Source organism: Lates calcarifer, linkage group LG4 (genome assembly GCF_001640805.2).
Source record: "Lates calcarifer isolate ASB-BC8 linkage group LG4, TLL_Latcal_v3, whole genome shotgun sequence".
NCBI classification, from domain to species: Eukaryota; Metazoa; Chordata; class Actinopteri; family Centropomidae; genus Lates; species Lates calcarifer.
The window spans coordinates 24833993-24849908 of NC_066836.1; the positions used below are offsets into that span (position 1 = coordinate 24833993).

Genomic DNA, 15916 nt, shown 5'->3' on the forward strand with positions numbered 1-15916 from the left:
CAGTATGCAGCATCTGCGTCTCCTACTTCATTCACAAAAACAGAATGACTGATTTTGAGTTTGATTTCCGTGATTTGTATCCTTTAGAACAAAAAATAGCAGCAGGGGACATTGAACAGTGAGTTTGCGTTCTTGTTGTCAAGTTGTATCTTTGAGTGTATGAGACAACAACACTTCCATCCTGAACAGCTAAAGCCGGAAGTGACGTTTTGAACTCGCCCGAGGACGTGCAGGTACCGACACAGACGGGAAGCCAGTGTGTCAACGTGTGGTCGGGGGTCGTGTTCCTGTGCGCTACAGAATCACTGAGCTGATCGTCATGATGCTGGAGAGGAGTAGGGTGATTCTAGTGGCGGATCTCTTCTTCAGCAGGAAACGTTCGTCTGAGGTGGAGGAGGAGAGGATTCACTGCTTCTGCTCCAGAGCATTCACACAGTGAGCCTCTCTTCACTTTAATGTCCAACATTAGTAGTACGGATAGGTGAAGCTGTGGAGTCGTTGGTCCACAGCAGCTCTTCCTGATTGTCTATGTTGTCTTTTTCTGTCCAGGGATCGGGAGCTGTATCGCTCTGATAACAGACTACTGTCTGACCTGGCAGACACTGCAGTCCAAGGTGTGTTATAGCATTTCATCACGTTTAACATTATGATTTCACTGGGAATGACTGAGGTCATTAACATTATTATCTAACAGGGAGGGTGACATCAACTGAAGCTGAGGGATGATTGTATTTGAAATTCATTTTTCCCTCCACCGACAGAGTCTGATGATGAAGGGGAGGAGGAAGAGGAGGCTGAGGAAGTGTTGGATGAAGAGGCTCAGCTGATGGCCAGCATGGGTCTGCCTCTGGCCTTTGTCAGCTCCTCTGACCAGAGGAGAGCAGTAAGTCCGACTTGCTGCTGGACAGTCCCTACAGGACTGTGTGTGTTGTGTTATGCTGTTTCACTTAACTTTATGAAATACTGAATTGAACGAAAATGTTTTGAGCAGTTGCTGCTGCTGAATGAGCGTGTTTTTGGTCATGTGACAGGGGAGGAGTTTGAACAGGAAGCCTGTCACATACTGGGCAGAACCAGCTGAAGAGGAGGAAGATGAAAAAGAGCCTCAGATCAAAGGTAATCCAATTCACTTATTATTCGAATGTACAAATATGTAAATAGAACAGGTTGTTAAGGCCAAGCAGGAGGGCTCATCCAAATGTGAAAGAACGGTAAACCAAGTAGCTTGATCAGATGCCTCATAGCTAGGCAGGTAGGCTCTAAACCTATGCAGTGATTACACTCCTTAGCCACTTATTAGGTACACCTATACAATCCAGTACAACAACTCTGCCACATATTCTCCCTTTATCAAGCTTAAATGGCCAGTTTTAGGTATAGATGATGGATGGATGGATGGATGACAGTGACAGCTCAAAACTGAACATTATTATCTTTATAAATGTAACATTTATGGTTGAGCTGTTGTATTGGATTGCATTAGATTTAACAGGTGTCCCTTAAAAAGTAGCCACTGAGTCTATGTGTCTATGCATCCAGTTGTGGCTTACTTCACACAGTAACAGTTTTGTCCATATCATAGAAAAAGTTTGGATCAAAGCAGGGCCTCTCCTGCTTTGAAACTTTGATGTGATGATTATTATATATAGTTATTATTATTATTATTATTATTATTGTTGCTGTTGTTGATGATGATGCTTTTTTGCTTTTGTGATGTCATTTGACACTGCCTTGTGATTTCTGATCCAGCTGAGAAGGAAGTGTGTGATCCACAGGAGGGAGGAACAGGAGGGATCCAAGATGCTGGCTGGGAAACCTACTGGGGTAAGAAGGAGAACATGATGATTCCAATAAACTAAAAATACTTTTACACTGTATCACTGTACACTGAAACCAGTGAAATTTGTAGTGTTCCCTCACTGGGCTACATAAATGTTTAGACATGTTTCTGGCATTGTTTGTAGATGTAACCATATAAAAGCAAATTTAATGCACAATGGAAATCGCATCAGCTAATACTCAGTACCCTCATATGGAGGGTTGACAAATACAGTCCCACATTCTGCATCATGAACAACTCGCAAAGGTTGCAGCAGCACAAGTCATGCAATCATGACAGTCAGCCTCTGCTTAAAGATGTTCTATTGGATTCAAGTCAGAGGACATACTTTGCTAGGTCATAGTTTTCTTTTTTTCTTTTTTGAAATCTCATGTATGATTTTTGTGGTGTGTTTGGGATCATTGTCATGTTGCAAGTCACCAGTTAACCTGCATGTGTTTGGACTGTGGGAGGAAGCTGGAGAACCTGGAGAGAACCCACACAGGCACAGGGAGAATATGTAAACTCTACACGAGTACGTGGTTCAAACCTGGATTGCTGCCAGGCAACAGTGCTAACCACCAAACCACTGTGTCGCCCTCTAATTGGAAATCACTGGTGTAATCACTTTTATTGCATTGAGGTTGTACTCTCTGGCCTGTATCTTCAATGTAGTCTATCTAACCTGTTTGTTTTTAATTATACATGAGATCAAATACCCAATGCTTGGACCTAAAGATAATACATTAGTTGTAGAATGACACAGTGTACAGGGTGTACTCAGTTTTGTTGTATATTGTATATATGGAACTTGGGTCACATGATACCAGGTGGCTATTCATGAGATTAAAAGGAGTCAGGACAAACCATTCAACATCTCATATATTAAATATTGCATCTCCATTTTTCTCCACTTCCTCCGGATCTCCTGAAGCTCATCAGGGTGAAGCTCTGCTGTGGAGCTGCTGGCTGGAGAAACATCCAGAGACTGAGCTGCTGTCTGCAGAAGATCCAGGGACAGTGACTGCTCCATGGGACAACCAGGAAACAAAGGCTGAGTGGGAGAAACATGCTGCAGACACCTACTACTTCTTTTGGGAGCAGTATTCATACTGGGCAGCACAGGGCTGGACCACTGACCTGGCAGCCTGTAATGGGAACACTGGTGGAGAAGCAGCAGCAGCAGCAGCAGGGGTGATGGACAGAGACGCAGAGACACACTCAGATGAATGGAAGGATGGACAGACTGAAGCTGAGAGCCAACAGAGAGAAGAAGCTAAGGCTCATCATGATGATGATGTTGAGGCTTTGAAAGATCTGTTTGGACAGAGCTGCAGATTGGAGGCAGGTGGGAGCTCTGTGACTGACTCACAGACACACAGACAGTGTGGGAGTGTGGCTGATATCAGAGAGCAGTCAGAGGGAGAGCTCTGTGGGTCCGATGATCCATCTGATGGTGGGAATGATCGCAAAAGATCTGCTGCATCCTCAGAGCAGAATGAAGGCCAACATACAGGTAATAACCTCTAACTGAAACACGTGTAAAACAAATACATTTATCTTTGCTGAGAAGAAGGTGAGAGAGGCGTTTCTGCTGATAATATATGCTTAGTCATTGATTTTTGTCGGAATATAAGATGTGTCATGATCCAGGGAGTGGTTCTGACTTTTAGAGCTCTGTCCAGGTGTTGAATAGCTGCAGTGTCTGGCTCATCAGTGGTGGTCAATGGGACTTCATAGATCAGCAGTGGCAAGATAAGTCTTGGCAGGATTCCATTCTGGTAGAATTTCTCAGGAAGTCCACACCACCGTGATAACCATGGTTTTGGCTCTTCACTGGTTACCTTTATTGCTGCAGTGTCCTTCAGGGTTCAGTTGAAGGTTTTACCCAGGCTCTTGACTGTGTTCTTTGCCATAGTTGGAAGCTGGACACCTTCCAAAGAGAAACTGTGCTGATCAGCCACTTCCTCAGGACTAGGGACCTGGATTTGCCTAGAAGCTCATTTTGACCCTTGAAAGTCCCATGAGGCACCACCTGTATCTTGGCACTGATGTTGTCATCACAGTCAGGACATCCATGAAGTCTCTGACTGCGGCCGGCTGGATGCCTGATCTGAACGGGGGGCCTCAAAATTCTGCCTCTGCCAACTTGACAAGCATGCTTATAACCAAAGCAAACAAGAACACAGATATTGTGCAGCCAGTGATGATTGCTTTCTCTATGCAGATGTTGATGCTTCGAGGACTCTCAGATTGAAACTGTTTAATGGTCCAGGGTTCAGTGCTGTCTCCACTAGCTTAATGTGAAATGGATCTGTAGGCATTTGCTCCTGCCTCACAGATCAGCTGAGTAACCACTCCTGTATGCTTAATGCAGTGTGACGCCCCCACCCCGCACTGCTATATCAACTGCTGTATCAACATATACATTCTTCATATGCATATTTATTTGCAAAATTTTGACATTTAATTTCACAATTTATCTGTTTGTATATATTATATTCTAGTTAAGTAATACTGTTTGTATTGTTTGAAAACGGTTTGACTGTTGATTTTTCTTACATGAATTTAGCTAATTTATTTCAGAGTTAATATCACATAGTGGGGTTACAGTAATAGTTATGGAATAATGCTAATTAATTTAATGTGTATTTGGTGTGAATTTGCTGGATGATGTCTTGTATGTTTGACTCAGATTCCCAGCAGGCTGCTGGTAGCCCTGACAAACAGCATGGCTCAAAGAATAAGATGTCAAGTAGAGAAGAAGATGATAATGATGATGATGACAAACTTCCCAGAGGAGGACATGCTAAAGTCAAACGCAGGTGAATCTGTACTGTATTTGTATTGTAACTCTGGGTTACCATCTTCTCTTCTGATCAGGTACAGGTTTGTGAAAATAAGATTTAATTTTAATATCCCATAAACTGTTGATTTCCTGCACATCTAAGTGCTTCAGTTTGTCCTTTCTTGCACTTGTTTCTTTATGGACATTTCCCTGTATTTTGTAGCAGGTAATATCAAGTGATGTGACAGACTCCTCTTTCCTCTCTCATTTCCTCATACAGTTTCTGTCTGATAGAGCCAGACTCGCTTAAACACCAAGTATGATAATAATGCTCAGTGTTTGGTCCAACAGGTCAAAAAAGGCAAGGCTGTGGTATCAGGTTGTGATTGTAACCAGGTTCCAAACATGGCCCTGGGCAAAATGTTCAAATTTTGTGAGTTTAAAAAAAATCTTGGCCCACTGGCATTCCTGGTATTTGCAAGAATTCCTTCACTACATTTCACAGAAATTAATGGTATGGCAATCATAACTTGAAAGAGACATGACATGTTGAAGTTACAGTACCTGATGTTTCTGCTATGATTTCAAATATTCATTAGATCCTTAAGTTTGAAGTCTTTCTGATTTACCGTCTCACAGGAAACGACAGAAATATTTGAAATGTTTGCAAACAAATAATATTTTTAAAAAATAGATATCCACAAGAAAACGTAATGTTTATCCTGTGGGCTTAAACTGCTAAAAGAACAAGAGATGTAGGTGTTTAAATAATAGTCATATTTCTATCTTGACCCAGTATTTTCTGTTTGTCTTCAGTCATGAGCTGGATGTGGAGGAGAGCCCACATCTGACACCTGAGGAAGCCTGGAGTAAACTCGGACTCAAACACAACCCAGAGCCCATGTAAGTCTGATCTGTTCATCCATTCTTCCCTACTTATATCAATGAAAGTAGGTTAAATATCAGAGTCGTCTCTCAGTATCACACAATACAGTTCAACAACAAAACAAACTATATCCTCGAGGCCAAGTCAGTTTTTATTCATAAGTTATTTGAAGTGTAACTCACTGCTTGGCCCTGGCCTTAAACTGAGCATTCAGTTAAATTAAATCCTCTCCAGAACAGTTTGAACAAACTGAACATTAGAACCATAGAGGGAGGATTTATTACATTATTATTATTATATTATTATCTCTGCAATCTTGATTAGAATTTTTCGGTAAGTAAACACATTCCCAGTTTTTCCTCTAGCACCATCAGGCTGAAGCACAGTTCACTGCTTGGCCTCTAGTGTTTTAAGTGTTTTAATTTGGGCTGCATTAGTTCTTAGTTAGGTGGACCTAATGGCAGCTGGATGTACTGTGTGTGTCGTGGTGTGTATGCATATTGGAGCAGTTGTTACACAGTAAATGTGTCTCGATAAGGTTGGATGACATTGTATTTGTGTCTGTGTTCCAGGTTCAACAGTGTGTTAAACTTTAAAGGCGGCACTGGTCAGAGGCATAAGAGGCAGTGGTGGACTAAGAGAGCGGTCCGCAGCATCAGTAAACACACAAGGTTCTTAGAAACAGAGGAAGACAACACACAGCCACACATCAGCACCTCCCTCCAAAAGGTACCATCTGTAAACTGTGGCAGGGTTTACTCTATCTTAAGAACGGGGACAGACAGAGGAGATCCTGATTGGATTTCTTGGAAGGGATTGATTGGTGGTACAGTAAACTGTGAATTAATTTGAGCTGACTCAGCTGAAGTTCAACTCACTGCTTGGCCTTTATTCTAGAATTTTCTTGCTTCAGCAGTCCAGTGAATAAAGTCTGCTCAGACTGATCCAGACTGATTTATTAAAGCCCACTTCAAACTCATTCTGGTGGAGTTTACCTGCAGTCCAGGTGCTGAGTGCACAGTTAGGGTGCTAATACAGTGTAAACCACAGAGCACATGTGTGCTAGTCTGGCCCTTGGAGCATGTTAAAAACTAAAATTGTTTTTTGATTCGTCTGTGCACAAGTAAACAGTATTCACTTTTGTGAAAGGAGGTATTTTTACATGAAAGATAATTACCAGAATGTTGATGCAGTAATTTTCATACGTACTTTGGCATGGCAGTTTCAAGATGCAAACAGAATATTCCAAACTTTATAACAAGAGCGAGAAAGTGACCCTATTTACATTTATGTTTTTATTTTCAGCCACATTAAAGCATTTGAACGCAAATCTGGCTTGTGTTGATATGTATGTGGAAAGCATGGCAGCTGGGAGATTAAACCACCCCCATGGATGATTAATGGCGCAGTAGAATGGACTGTAGATTTATTATTCTGAATGTTGCTTAAAGGACTAATTAAATGAAGATTATGTTTAATTCACAGGTCCAAGACTTCCTTAAAAAGAACCAGGGAGAGACACAGATCACTCCATGTGACCAGGGGGTGATGGGAGGAAGAAGTACACAGGAACGTCCATTTCTGGGAGAAGTGATGGGAGAGGAGGAGAAGAGAGAGAGGAAGGAGATGAAGAGTGCTGAGATTGGAAATAAAGAAGCTATGGCAGAAGAGAGCTCTAATTCTCTCACGTACAGTTTAGATAGAGACAGGAGGAAGGTCACTCAGCCCAACACCTCCTTCAGCTGTGCGACTGAGACTGGGGATAATGAGAGGGAGGAGGCACAGAAGCAGCCTGGTAGACAGTCAGCATATATAGAAATTCCTGACTTTCTCCAGTGTGATGCACCTGAAGATGACAGTGGTAAGCACAGACTTTTTCAGGTGATACTGATGGCATATTTATTAGTTTGTAGAAAGATAAGATAATCCTGAAAAAAAAAAAGGTGCAGTCTAATGAACAATAATAATGCAATAATAATGTGTGTGTAGAGATGGGTGTGAAAGATGGAAAGAAGCAAAAGAAGAATAAGAGTAAGCAAGGAAGGAAGCAGCAGATCCCAGCAGAAATGGCAGCTGAACCTGAGCTGGCTAAATACTGGGCGCAACGTTACAGACTCTTCTCTCGCTTTGATGAGGGGATCAGGCTGGACAGAGGTTAGTCTGCATTTCACATGCACATCTATAAATTTATTTCATCCCCATCAACACCAAATGAAACATATTAAAGGATGAAGGACTGACAGCAAACATTGAACTAATATTCCATTTTACTTTAAGTCACATCCAGTTACAGTCACATACTCCAAAGAGGGTTAAAAGATAGATTTTCAGGTTCATTTTGATGCAATACTTTCATGCCCATAGGTCACTGTAATCGTTCCTCTTGTCCATACTGGTTTCAAAGACATGTAAAACAGTTTTCTTGTTTGAGTTTTACTGTGTGGGCATAACCTAGCATTGCCAAACTGCTCTCCCTCTCAGCTCATTTTCAGTTTCACGGAGCATTTGGTCGCAGACCAAAATTGATAGACCAACAACATCAGAGCTGAGAAAAGTGTGAGGTGGCACACTGACAGCAAGATGTAAATAGACTACTGTACACACAGTACAGTGCAGTGCACTGCTTTTAGCTCAACATAACAAATGTATGACATGACTTGATTTAGTAGCCACCACTTACAGTTTGTATGTGAGGTGAATGTAAGGTGAACACCATGGACAGTGATTCCCAATTTGGTCACTTCCCAAATTCTGTTGGTAGTACAGCAGCCACATCTATCTAGTCAAGAAATACTGTGAGTGCAGCTGTTTGTTATTCTTATATGTTTAATGCTATCGTGATGGCAGATTCAACAGACACCTCCACATCAGCGGCAGCCATCTTGGTTGTTAATGAAAGCTTCAGCAGCGCTCCCCTCGTCAGTCATCGTGTCAGACCTGCCTCATGGTAATCAGTCTGAACAGGAGAGGGAGATTATAATCAGGAGCTGTTTGCTTGAACATGACTGTTCTGGTTTCCACATTAGTGTGGGCATAGCGTGATTTAGAGGTACATATTGCATATGATTTGAAAAATGTGTGAGTTCTATGGTTGTAGTCTTAGCTGTCTATAAATCATGCTGTTAAAAGCAGAAAATGTTTTGACTGAGAAACATGTGCTTCCAGTCTTCACTAGTTTCTGTCATTAGCTCAGGTGCCCAGACAACCCTCTGGGTCTGAGCTGTGTAAGCAGCACTGAAATTTAACAGCACACAACAAAAAAACAGGGAAGAGACACAGATGACTGTAACTGACTGTGACAGAGCATCCACATTGGTCATTTAGTATGGTTGGCTTGTTTTAGTTCATCAGACCCATACTGAGGAGAACTGAGAAATGCATTGTGCTGATTTTGAAGAGATTTGGGGTTTGGAGGCATTATTGGATGCTCAAACAAAGTCAGAGCTTTCTCCCACCCTCATAGGTTTGTGATGATGCCACCCTCAGCCAATGTGATAAGGCAGGAAATTCTTCAACACACAGCATTTCTCAGACTCTGTCTCTCACACACACATCACTAACAGCTTTCTGTTTTTCAGAGGGCTGGTTCTCTGTGACACCAGAGAGGATTGCTGAACATATCGCCCTCAGACTGGGGCACAGCTTCTGTGACAGTCAGCTGGTCATAGACGCCTTCTGTGGTGTGGGAGGAAACGCCATCCAGTTCGCCCTCACTGGACAGAGAGGTAAACCAAGTGTCTGCTCTTGCACCTCTGTTCACCGCTATTGCTTTTTGATGCCATTGATGAAACTTTTTCAGTTTGTCTGGTAGAGACTTCTACAACAGTTTAGGGAAATAGAGTTGGTCTTACACTTAAGACAAGACCTGGGCTTAGGGTTTGAGGTCAGAAGTACTTGCCCTGAATAATAAACCAAGTGGATCAGTTTTTTCCATATGTGAGTCACTGATTTTAATTTGGATGTCGTTGTTTCTTTCTCTTGTTTAAATGTTAGTACAGACTATCTGTGGCAGTGCAGAGCTCCTGTTAACATACATTAGGCACCAAAATTATATTATCAGCTGATTCAATTTTATTACAGCTACATCTGAAAGTATATATATATCTTAAGTAATCAGATTATTCCAATAATCTCAGTGATTTGTATTAAAAGCAACTAATAGTATTTCAGAATTATTTTAAGATAGAAATTGTCTACCTTTTGAAATGTTCCTAAGATTAAAAAACTACAACAACTTTGCTGATCAACAGCAAGCTCTGCACCCACAAGTGGTAATAAATTTTGGCTCCAAGTCTGAGCGGTTACAATGGAGAAAGCCTATCAATCTCTTGACTGGTGTTCCAGTGGCATAGGCCCACTCACTGAACTGAAACACAGCAGAACAGTTTATATTCCTCATAATTCCAGGCTTCCAGACCCGGAGGTGCTATCGCTATAACAAACACACCAGTTTGAATCCTTAAAAGTCTGATCACACAGTACTCGTTCAGTCACAGTATGTCATGTAATCAACCATGAATAACAGATGAAAAGTATCAGGTTAAAATGGCCGTACTGTAAACCCGCAGGAATACAATTCACTGTTACTATTCAGGTTGGGAGCAAAAAGCTGGAGAATGAGGTAGTTTTCCAAAATATTTTCCATCATTTTTTTAAACCTCTGTTGTTTCTAATTGACCATGCTCTCTATCATGCCGCTGCATCTGAATAAACAAAATATAATAAATATTTCAGATAGACATTTGTGGCGATCCCTTTGGGTTGGGCTCAGAATGCTTCAGTAGACCTATTCCTCATTACATACTGACAAAATGTGCCAAGACTTATGATGAATGGAAAAATGGTTCACCAGTTATGGCCAATTTTCACTAAGCTCCACCCCTTGCAAAGGTGGCCATGGTTTTTCCAACTTATCTTGCTAATTTATAACAGAAATGACTATTTCTATCCCCTAAGGCTGTAGGCTACATGGTGAAGCATATTCATAGATCCAGAATTTCTCAATGAGGAAGTAAGTGAGGATGTGCTCTCAGCTTTTTTTCAACTTTAATGTTGGAACCATGATAAACAAATATTAATCATAGCAGAGTATTTTCCATACTTTACATACTTTTTGTTTTAACCTTGACTATCCAGTGAGTCCTAACAGAAGACTGTAATAGTAACTCTACCTGTACTGTATAGTAAGTCTACAGCATTACACTTTCACTTTCTCATTCTCTTACTATGTTCCTGTTGTGTGTTGTACTTTCAGTTCTGGCCATTGATATCGACCCGGTGCGATTGAACTTGGCGCGGCACAATGCTACGGTTTATGGCGTGGCCGATCGTATTGAGTTCCTGCAAGGGGACTTCCTTCAGCTGGCACCCCGTCTCCGTGGCGATGTGGTCTTCCTGTCACCACCATGGGGAGGACCAGACTACCTGACTGCTGAGGTGTTTGACATCAGGACCATGATGGAGCCTGATGGATATCCTTTACTGCAGAAGCAGTGGTGCTGTTACACACAACAAAGGTCCTTGGCCAAATTTGAACCAGGCTTGTTACAGTTATCTATATAGCATGTGTTAAAGGTATAGATGGACATTTTAGAAAATACCATGTCTAAAGCTCACTTGAGTGGTTTTTATTTTTATTTATAACATAGCCCAGATAATCCACCATAAAAAGACAAATTGTCAGTTGTTGTTAGAGGTGGGGGAAAAAATCTATTCTTAGATGCATCCCAGTTCAGATGTGGACATTTAGCTTTGCTAAAAAATGACATGGAAACACTGATTTATTTTTGCACAGTGAAGAAAGAGAACAGCACTTAATGTACACAGCGAGAGTAACATGTATTTGTTGGCTGCTCTGATACTCTCAGCTCAGGTGTCAGGTGACTTAGATTCACCCATCGCAGGAATGCACACAGCTAAAGAGGAAAATACTGGTGTTACTGCAAGTTAGAACGACTGACAGTGGCAGCACTATGGAAGGAGAAACTTGAGGTGTGGCAGGATTTCATAAGTGAGCTGTGAGCAAGTCATCAACTTATAGTGTTTCCACTGCATACATTTTGCAGTGGCGGTCTGCCGTGGGAAAATTATTGTCAACGCTGCAAAGTTATGAAGTGGTGACAACGGTGATACCTGGTCAAGGCGAGAGGGAGAGAGAGAAAAGAGAAAAGGACAGAGAGGGGTAGATTTAACTAACTAAGGCTAAGTTAGATTTGTAATAACTCTCCTGGCACAAACCCCAAATCCAGTAAAGTTGTTATTGGCCGTGTCTGTCTCTACCATAGGGGTGTTGCTAGGCATAAAACTCTACTGAGGCGCAGGCCCCCCACCACAAACACCCCCCAAACTGTGCTCGCGCATGACACATGAGGAAGCTGTGTGCATTGTAGTTTACCTGCTGCTCAAACACAGTGATGCACTGACGTACAGAATGTGCGCATGGGCTAAAGCTTCTATTTGGAGTTAATACTCTTGGTACATGTTGGAGTAGAAATACATCTATTCTTTTTCTGTTGGTGTGCCGTAATTATCTAAATTTATGCATGTAGAGATTCCCACCTCTAGTTGTTATATATGGATTAAACAAGTCAGATGTAATGTGGTGATAGGTGGATTTTATAACCTTTGGACAAAAGCTAGCTGTTTCCAGTCTTTAGGCTGAGCTAAGCTAACCTGGCTGTAGCTTCATATTTACTGCACAGAGTGATATGTAGTGGTATAAATAAGCATATCTTGCAAAATGTCAAACTACTCTTTTAACCACCAAGGTGCCCCAAGAAATGATTATTATTATACAGTTGTTATTTGACTGTATAATGATCTTTATTGTACAATGGGCAGTAAATTGTTCTGTAACATCCGTACAGTGTAAAGTAATCCGATTTGATAGCTCTGAAAAAAATGTTACTACTTTGAACTTGATACTGAATATTGAATATTATTAGATTTTCTTGATACTGTGTCAGCAAAGTGTTTTTGATGTTGTAGTTTGTGGTGTCTATAATGGAATGTTATATAATAAGGTGTTTGTGGTATTTCCTTGGTTAGTTAGTTAGGAACTTTATTGTCCACAATGTAGAAAATTGTCTGACAAACGAGCATAGACATAGCGTCAGTAAACAGCAAGATGGGCTTACTAGGCATAAAAAACAATAAGAAGCTATACTGAATATTCTTCCTTCCTTCACTAGTGACTTTCTGTGTCAGTGGTCTTATTTGCCTGTAACTCCTTGTTGAGCATAAAAGCTAAAAGTACAGAGGGTGGGAGGGATCACTCAGGATTCCTGCCCCCTGAAAATCTTGTTTTTGCTGACCTGTGGAGGTTTAACTTTTAACTTTGTTGCTATAATGTAAAAGTGCCCAGTGTGACATCACTGTTGGCTGTGGTTACAGGTGAGGCTGAGGCTGAGGGTGAACCCTTTTTGGACTCAGCTGTCCTGTAACAATGTCCACAGGAAAAACTGGCAGCTCTAAACACACGAAATATAAACATGTAATTCTACATTGCAGCTTGAAATAGTAATGTTTATTAGAAATGGATTGTGTTTATATAAAAGTTCAGGTTTCATCCTTAACACTAGCCACATTTGAGATTTTTCGCCTGGCCAAACTGATATCAAACAACATAGTGTACTTCTTGCCTCGTAATGCTGACATGGATCAGGTGTGTATGATCATTATGTTTCTGTGTTGGTACATGAAGGTTGAACAGGCCATTAATTGTTGCTGACATCATTTACTGTGTAATATATATCTGCTTGCTTGCAAAGAGCACACAAGTGTTTTACAATAGTTTCATGTGTCACATTTCATTCCATAAACCAATTTGGACTGACTGGTGTGACATGTGTCTGTTAATATATCATCTCCCCATCCATCTCTCCACAGGTAGCCTCTCTGGCTGGTCCAGGAGGGAAGGTAGAAGTAGAGCAGAACTTCCTCAACAACAAGCTGAAAACAGTGACCGCTTACTTTGGCAGCTTGATAAAACCAGACAGCTAGTGACCCTGTTTCCTGGACCTGTGAAGATTTCTTCCTGCACATAGGGAATGGAGCAAAAATCCATTTCTACTCTATTTCTCTCTTTCTACCAGGGCCTGTTACCTTTTCACCAGGGATTCATTCAAGCACTAAAATGCACAACAGCTTGACTTACTTTCTTATACTTCAGACTGAATGTGATGATCAGAAGACTACTCTGTATGTCTGATTGATTCATTCTGATGAATGCAGGTGGTTTATAAATCCCTCAGATTAAGTTAGCACTGCAGTTTTACAACTATCTATATGTTATGATTTTTTTAATTGTACATTAGAACCAATAAATGTTTTTCAGAATGTTGTGTTGTTTGTTCTCATCTTCATTGTTGATAGGAAAACATGCCATTGCACTAGTTTCAGTTTTGGTCTCAGGTTAACCTAAATAACAACAGAAAGAAGTTGGATCACATGATGAAAAGCTGTATGACTTCACATTGTAATTATACTGAAGCTGGATTGCAATGAGATTACATGAATTGAATGGAATTAATGCAGTTACATGAGATTTGCCATTGCAACATAGTTCATAGGAATTTGGTTTGGTTGAACCCCATCATTTGCTGTCGGGAGACCATTTCCCTCTTTTGTGCACTGTGAGCAATCTAACTGTGTGAATAAGAGGTTTTCCCAGCGTTTTGAGGCTTATTCAGCTCAGAATGGCTTAATACTGTATTATCTGACCAGGACAAGACAAACTAAGAACTCAGCCACACGGACATGAAAGTTTCTCAATGTATAATATTCATAAACATTCATTATGGTTGAAAACCATCAGTTCCCAACGTGACACCTTTTTCCTTCAGTGTGCCCTGTGAACTAGGCGAGTGTGAGATATTGAGCTTGTCGCTGCTTTTTGTCCCTTAATCAGCTCAGAATGGCCGAATACTGTGTTCTTTGATGAGGAGAAGAGAAAGTGAAATCTCAGTCACACTATTATGAAAGTTTCTCAATTTTCAATGTTTATTGACATTAATTTCCTCATTACTGGACTGTATTGTCTTCTCTCAGTGTGTAAATAAATCCACTCACTGTCTCAGCCACACTTTTGATCTTGGTTTAGCCTATGGTATTAATATTGAACATGTAATAGTCTTCCCACAGAATCCCATTCTATCAGACCACACAAATATCATGTAGGCTTGAAAGAGTGTGGCATTCCACCAAACTGGAAGAATTCCGCTTAGCCTGGCAAGATAGTCTCAAAGAATTAAATGTAATGCAAGAGGCACCTATTACTCATCATTAATAGAGGATAATAAGAACAACCCCAGGTTTCTCTTCAGCACTGTAGCCAGGCTGACAGAGTCACAGCTCTATAGGATCCACGCATCCCTATAACCCTCAGCAGCAATGATTTTATGAACTTCTTTAATGATAAAATTTCCACCATTAGAGACAAAATTAATTACATCCTGCCTTCAACCAGCACTGATTTGTGTCGAAACACAGGATCCATAGACTCAACTGCAAAACCTAACCTTGACTCCTTTTCTCCCATCGACCTCCCCCAGCTCACATCAATTATTTCAGCATTTAAACCTTCAACTTGTCTCCTAGACCCCATCCCAACTAGGCTGCTTAAGGAAGCTCTGCCCTTAATTTGCAGTCGTGTATTAGATATGTTTGGTAACAGGTTATGTTCCGTAGTCGTACAAAGTATTTGTAATCAAACCTCTTCTAAAAAAGCCCACTCTAGATCCATACATATGAGCCAATTACAGACCAATATCTAACCTCCCCTTTCTTTCCAAAATCCTAGAGAAAGCAGTTGCAAAACAGTTGTGTGACTTTCTACAGGATAATAGTTTATTTGAGGTTTTTCAGTCAGGATTTAGGTTGTATCACAGCACAGAGACAGCACTTGTAAAAGTTACAAACGACCTCCTGATTGCATCAGACAACGGACTTGTTTCTGTACTTGTCTTGTTAGATCTCAGTGCTGCTTCTGATACGATTGACCATCACATCCTTTTACAGAGACTGGAGCACTTTATTGGTATTAAAGGAACTGCACTAAACTGGTTTAAGTCCTATCTATCTGATAGGCTTCAGTTTGTACATGTTAACAACTACTCCTCCATATACACAAAAGTTAGACATGGAGTTCCACAAGGGTCAGTGCTTGGTCCAATCCTCTTCACTCTGTATATGCTTCCCTTGGGCAATATTATCAGGAAACACTCTATAAATTTCCATTGTTATGCAGATGATACACAGCTTTATCTGTCAATGAAGCCTGTCAGCTAGCCAAACTCCAGGCTTGTCTTAGGGACATTAAAACTTGGATGACATGCAATTTTTTTTTACTACTGAACTAAACTGAATAAAACTGAAGCCATTGTACTTGGTCCTGAATACGCCAGAAATACATTTTCTAATGATG

At 40.9% G+C, this 15916-nt stretch overlaps 1 protein-coding gene across 1 annotated transcript; it reads left to right on the forward strand.

Moving 5' to 3' along the window:
• The first annotated feature begins 195 nt into the window (after nt 1-195).
• Nucleotides 196-13830, forward strand: tgs1 (trimethylguanosine synthase 1). Its single transcript, XM_018695963.2, has 15 exons — nt 196-435; nt 550-614; nt 762-883; nt 1032-1116; nt 1750-1824; nt 2754-3335; nt 4515-4644; nt 5424-5510; nt 6066-6222; nt 6979-7354; nt 7483-7647; nt 9072-9218; nt 10748-10964; nt 13078-13156; nt 13381-13830. Exons 1-15 carry the CDS (start codon nt 320-322, stop codon nt 13492-13494), a joined length of 2517 nt encoding a protein of 838 aa, XP_018551479.1. The 5' UTR covers nt 196-319; the 3' UTR covers nt 13495-13830.
• Nucleotides 13831-15916: the final 2086 nt, after the last annotated feature.